The sequence below is a fragment of the Montipora capricornis genome, chromosome 4, assembly GCF_036669925.1.
Source record: "Montipora capricornis isolate CH-2021 chromosome 4, ASM3666992v2, whole genome shotgun sequence".
Classification (NCBI taxonomy): Eukaryota; Metazoa; Cnidaria; class Anthozoa; order Scleractinia; family Acroporidae; genus Montipora; species Montipora capricornis.
The window spans coordinates 47,136,169-47,142,974 of record NC_090886.1 but is presented as its reverse complement, the minus strand read 5'-3'; the positions used below and the strand labels follow the sequence as shown (position 1 = coordinate 47,142,974).

The following is a 6,806-nucleotide window of genomic DNA, read 5'->3' as shown; positions in this document are numbered from 1 at the left end:
TTAGGAGACAACACATTTAAAATCTTAAGTATAAACGGGTGTCTGGAAGTCCCGAGGCGATTCTCAACGACTATCAACACATTTTTTGTCGAATGGAACAAAAAATTTTAAAATGCATGTGTATTCATCATGTGTATTTCGCCTGTACCGCGAAAGATAGTGACCGGTTTTTTTGGGGGGGGAAGGGGGGTGTTCATTTACTTTAGAAGAGGGCTGATTGTGACTAGAATACATGACTTGGAGGGGCATCAAGCTGAATCGATATCCCTGTGTGTGCAAACGTCCAGGAGAGCGAAAAAGATGTTTGTCATTGGAATGTACAGACCACCAGGCTTGTTAAAAGCTACATGGGAACATAAAATTAATGATATTCTTCTCCGGTCAACTTAACGTTACGAGAGTATTATGCTAATTGGAGACCTAAACTGCGACCTCTCCCGGCCTGACAAGGGTGCTAAAGAGGATAAAACTCTTATGGATTTGATGGATGTGTACGGTCTCACCAACTTGATTAAAGTACTAACTAGGGTAGTGGTAGAATCCAGCTCGCTCATTGATGTAATTCTTACGAACAAGCCACGTTCTGTTCTTACCTCAGGGGTTTTTGATCTTGGCCTCAGTGATCACAATCTTATTACTCGGAATACCTGAAAGGTATCCGAGTTATAATCTGGGCAGAATTTAGTTTTCTGTGCAGCAAATAGACAATAGAATTACGAGGCCGTGATTTCATTGGTTAAAAGGCATTGTTATACCTCCCAACTCAAATACGTTTTCTGATTGGAGGAGAACGTGTCACGTGTCATTGGTCAAAACGTCATGACGCCCTAGGGCGAACAACACTTCATGACGCCCTAGGGCAACAACAACTTGAACTTTCGACCCACACGTGATCAGGTCGTGCACCTTTGAAACGGCGGCAAATCTGTACGCCAGCCGACGTCAAGCAAATAATTTTTATCTGTGTATTGTTGTATTTTGAGTTGGGAGGTATAACAAAACACTTAATGACTGGCCCCTCGGGAAACAGTGAGTTTTGTTTCCCCTCGACCTCAATGTTTCCCTCGGCTTCACCTCGGGGAACATTGAGGGTGTCGGGGAAACAAAAAACACTGTTTCCCATGGGGGCAGTCATTAAGAGGCTGTCCGCGTAAGAACGGGTAGGGCAAATTTCCGCACTTCACCGATTTCCTTGATATTTTCAGTGATTGTCGACTACCCTATCCCATGTACAAATATCGCATTTACTTTGATCAATTCCATGCTTTTCATTTTTTTAGAGGACTGTTTCCGAGGTGACCTCTGAACTCCACAATTTGCCGTCTGTAACACCTTCGATCTAGCTGTAAATATCGGACACCAGCAAAGCTCTGCTTTCTATTATGGAAAGCTGATTATTTTATATATTTAAGAGTAACTCTTCTTTAATGCATCACAGGTTCAACGATTGAGTTCTACAAAATATTTACTGAGTTATGAATGTTTCAAAATACCTTATCTTGAGCCGAGAATTTTTTGAGGCGGGAGGTACCTGCGTTTGAAAGCTAATATCTCAGTTGTGGTACGTGATCTAGAGCTAAGACTACTACAGCTGGAAAGTACTTATACAAGGCTAACACATCATAGAATAAAACTTTTGGGCACTCGCTTGCGGGCGCCGTAAAAGGGTTCGTTATTTTCACAATTATTCGGCGTCATTTTGACATAAAAGGAACCGCCGTTCCAACTATTTTTTGATCACAAGTTTGAGAAACAGCCTTCTCTTGAGAAAATATTTATATAGATAATTCAATTACTTCATCCTAAATGCCGTTCAACCTTCAAGATCTTGCATGTACGAAAATTGGCCTGTTTGTGAAGAATAAACAAGAGAAGACGAGGGAGACTCGTCGTCTACATATTCACTTATGCGTAAATGAAAGGCATTTTTGAGAGGACAAAATTCATTGATATGTGTATGGCCATACACCGATGATATTTTCATCAGTTCCGTGTTCCGTGCTAATTCTGTTAAATGTTTTTTATCAGTTTCTAAGGGAATTACTTGGAAAACAAACATATTGAGCTGTATATTAATACAGGGTAAGGTAATAAATAGAGAATCTCCACAGACGTTTAATTTTGAAAGAAAATCGTTTTTTTTTTCCGTTTACGCCATTTTACCCTTGTACGTTGTGAAAATTTATCAAAGTTATCGCGAACAAATTGTCTCTTTAATTATCTTAATTAAATTAAATCGAACATGATTGTCGGGAGAGATTTGCAAACAAAACCAAAACAGATTTTATCGACAAGTCTTCGGTGTTCGCTTTAAAATGTCCTCCATCTACTCAGATTGTTCGTTCCACGAACTATTGAAAACGCCATGTGGGTCTAGTAGGGACGAACTTGCGCATGTTTTGCTATCAGAGTGCAATGCAGACATATCTGCCCATTTGGCTAGCTGCCACTTGTCGAAGTGTAGTGACGTTACAGAGGTTAAACTGATCATTTCAAGAGCGGAAATCCAGCACTTGTCAAGCTCTCAACTGAAGGGATGCACCATCTGCCCCAGGCACAGACATCTACTGGGACGATTTTGGCGTGGTCCAAGATCCTGCCAATACCCTGACCACACAGGAAAAATTGCAAGTGTGAAGGGCAGCCACGTCATTACCTTCCAAATGGCCGACGAAATAAAGCTTATTTTTCAAAGAAATACTGCTGTCGGATCACGTAAGTACACTTTGGCCTCGGTTAATTCTTGTGGCGAGTCCCGTTTAGCCCTAATACCAGTGAAATATTATTTCAGGCTTCAGCTGTTGTTGTTTTTCATTGGTGTATACCTAAAACTAAAATGTACTTCTTTTTACTGTCTAGCAACCAATACCAACTATATACTCTCCGTTGTTTTCGTTTTTTACTAGCCTGAATGGCAAACAATATTGGAGAATATAAAACCAGTGCTGGGCTGCACGTACCATAGTGTGAACTCCTCCGCACAGTTTGTCCCTTTCTGAGTCTTTCTACTACCATTCAGGAATAGTTTCCTGTTATTTATCGTACGCATTGTTGTTATTATTTACACATAGCTATCTGCACCACTTGCCGTAAGAAGCATGCTGAGCGACTGGCGGCAACTGGATGGCAGAGCTCTGCTAAAGTCTTGTCTAACCAGGAAGAAGCGGATACTGAGAGGTTTGTTGATTATGTTTATTGCGTTCGAGGTCCTAGACTGTGGAAGCAGCTAATTTAGTGCCAAGTCACATGCTGAGAGCGAGCAGTTAAGGCAAAGATCACTCAATTTGCGTGGACCCCTTTTTGAATTCTTTTTGAATGATATGACACCAGAATTTCTGCAATCAAGGTTTGTTTATGGTGACAATCAAAGTGCTTACCATTTAACGAATACTAAATACTGAAAACAAATTAGTTTTTCCCCCACCGCACACTGATTATTTTAAAATAATTTTTTCGTGCAGAGAAATAGTTAAGCAGGCCATTCTGGAATGTTGAAGAAATTAAAGGATTAAATTAAAGGAAATGTACTATAATAATTATTTAACTGTAGTAAATCTGTAATGTGACCAGCCCAACTGGTGAATTGTGATGATTTTTCTTTTCCGATATGGCACTAAGAAGTCCTCTTGCAAAATTTACATACTGACCCCTTCAACTCAGACCTCTTTGCAAATGGAAAATAGCCTTGAACCCCCTTGTCTCTACCGTGCCCTTTACATAAACCGGGCCTTTAATGCCCCTCTTTAGTAATACGGTTAACATGTTTTATAAATCCGCGCTTGTACCTCACGGTAAAATAGATAATATTTCGATCCTCCAGAGTTTCTAAAGCTGAAGCAAGAACAGCCATACGAGCACATGCTGCTGAAATGCAGACAACGCCATTTCGCCAGTTCCCAACGCCAGCCTCGAACCCACATTCCAGTCCTTGTTGGAGTCCTGTCTTGATTCCCGAAGTAACCTCTGATCATAGACCTGAATTAGTCAGCACCTATAACGCTGCGATGGACGAGGTTGCAAGAAATGTTCCTTACGAAAGAAAACCTCTAAAATCACAGATTGTCTCATGGGAAAAATGTACTTCAGAACAGCGACAGTGCTTCATCGAAAAGGCCAAAGAAGACTCCATGCTTGTGTGCGAAGTGATAGCCCCAAACTACGGGAAGGTGCTTTTCAATGCCATGGCCACCTTAGGAGAAATGGATCACGTAGCAGAAGCCGATGTTGTGCTCAAAGCCTTGATGAGCGCTTACAAGAATGCTAAAACCAAAAGCACCAAGATGCAAATTCTCAGCCTATATGCACACAAGTATTCGGTGAGCACACTGAAGAAACTTCACGCACCATATGGAAAACTGTCTACACGTCAGATACAGAGAGCGCGGTGTCATGCAAGAGCGATAGGTCCAGGCTTGGCTCCTGAGGAGAAGAAATACCATCGTGTCCGTATTGATATCAGCAAAGTTGATCATTTCGTTGAATTTATTAATCGCCCGTACTTTTATCAGGATGTATCCTACGGAACTAAGTTACTTAAGCTAGACAGTGGCCAGACAATGGAGATGCCAAACGTTGTCCGTACAGTAACTCGTTGTACAATGATTAGTCAGTACATGCAGTTCTGTCAGGAGGAGAGATTTGAACCTCTAAGTCGCACTACCCTCCTCAAGATTCTGGAAGTAAGACAAGCTTCGCAGCGAAAGTCTTTACAAGGCCTCGACAATACGGCCGCCGATGGCTCTGCAGGTTTCCATAAAATTGAATCGATAGTCGATGATCTAGAGAAAGGAGGGATGGACAGGCAATGGTGCACTGAAATCAAGGAAAGGCTAAGGAATGGGAAACGCTATTTGAAAACCAATTTTCGTGTTCATTGCAACCCTGAGGAAGCCTTTTGTCCTGATCATTGTCGCAAGTTCGCACTTAGTGACGAACAAGATCCTGACTTCCAAGAGAAATGCTCCCATCAACATACAGAAAGCTGCAGTGACTGCCAAGACCTTCGAAACTCATTCGATGAAGTCGAAGATAGAATTCAAAGTGCCCTGTGGATTCCTTACAGCAATGAAGAACGAGAAGATCTGCTATACGACTTCAAGCTGGCAAAGGCAGATATCTTGCACTGGAAGGCGCATGTTGTTCGTTCCGTTAACCAAGAAGCGGCGAAGCAAGATCAATTGAAGATGATAAGTGTGAATCCAAATTGTGCGCTGATAATAATGGATTGGGCGATGAAGTTTCTTCAGCTTAGATATCGAGAAAAACAGTCCGACTGGTTCGGTAAGAGAGGATTGAGTTGGCACATATCGACGGTGATCACAGGCGATCTTGACGTCAGTGGAAAGCTGGAGGTGCAGTCATATGCCCATCTGTTTGATGCATGCCAACAGGATTGGTTCGCTGTGTGTTCTATTCTAGAAAACACATTAGGAGAAGTTAAGGCCAAGAAGCCTCACATCACCCAAGTTTATTTGAGATCAGATGAAGCTGGTTGCTACCATAATAATTCTCTAATCGCTGCAGCAAGGAGCGTTGGTGAACGGGTTGGTGTAGACGTTTGTCGCTATGACTTTTCTGAACCGCAATATGGCAAAGACGTTTGTGATCGGATCTTGTGCCCTATGAAAACATGCATCCGCCGTTTCTGCGACGAAGGACACGACATTCTGACAGCGGGGGACATGAGAAGGGCACTATCTGAACGACCAGTGAAGGGTACCTCCGCATTTGTTTGTGCGGTTGACGAAGCGAAGTTAACCCTAGAAGTGAACAAAATAGATGGTTTCAGCAAACTGCACAACGTCCAGATTGACGAGAAAACTATTCGTGTGTGGAAGTCCTACAGAATTGGGCGTGGCAAGGAAATCTCACTCGACCAGCTGGTGACAAGAGATCAAGGGGACACCTGTCTCATAGTTAAGGAAGAGTTTTTCCCTATTCATAATTCACGTGTATACCAAAGCAGAGATTCTGTGGCGGAGGATTCAGATGAAGGCAATCGTCATCACGATTTGGACAATTCGGACATTGAAATTTTTGAATGTTCGGAGCCTGGGTGTGTGAAGAGTTTTCAGCTGTTTTCAGAACTTGAAGCGCATTTAGATGTAGGGGATCACTGCGTTGAGGCTGAAAGACAGTCAGAAACGCTTTACGATACGATTCGTAGAGATTGGGTGGAGAGATTTACCACAACAGTCAACATCACTGAAGATGAACCTTGCGAACCTGTCCACCAGAGTGAAAGTGAACCGGCGCCCACCACGAGCTGTGTTATTATGGGCTGGGCCCTAACCAAGCAACGAGCAGGATCAACTAGATTCCCCGAGAAAGTTAAAAACTACCTGACGGCAAAGTTTGACCTCGGAGAACAGTCAGGGCTAAAAGCTGACCCTCAGCAAGTTTCCAATGACATGCGGAAGGCAAGAGATGAGCAGAACAGAAGGTTATTTGAGCGAGAAGAGTGGTTGACTAAAAGCCAAGTGCAAGGGTTTTTTTGCAAACAGAAGAAGAAAACAAGCACCCTCACCTGAAGGTGTGCAAAGTTCAAAGGAACTCTTTCTAGAGGAAGAAGAAGAAGAGCGACAGCGGCTGATGGAGCACATCAAAGAGGAACTGAGGCCGCAGCATCCCCTTTCATACGACGCCTTCAACTTGTGCGAGTGTGCGAAGAAAAATAAGCTGCATCAATTTAACGTGACACTGCTCAAGGATATCTTGCGCTATTATGAAGTACCATTTAAAACAAGAGACAGAAAAAAGGACCTGATAGATCTATTGATGTCATTTGTTCAAGAATGCAAATGCTT

At 42.6% G+C, this 6,806-nt stretch overlaps 1 protein-coding gene across 1 annotated transcript; it reads left to right on the top strand.

Annotated features, from left to right (window-relative positions):
- The first annotated feature begins 5,681 nt into the window (after positions 1 to 5,681).
- On the top strand, positions 5,682 to 6,530 carry LOC138046772 (uncharacterized). The gene has a single exon (XM_068893356.1). It carries the CDS (start codon positions 5,682 to 5,684, stop codon positions 6,528 to 6,530), a length of 849 nt encoding a protein of 282 aa, XP_068749457.1.
- The last annotated feature ends 276 nt before the right edge of the window (positions 6,531 to 6,806 follow it).

What these genes read in the sequence shown, in the direction of transcription:
- LOC138046772 (XM_068893356.1), top strand. Translation starts at nt 5,682, where the DNA reads ATGAGAAGGGCACTATCTGAACGACCAGTGAAGGGTACCTCCGCATTT.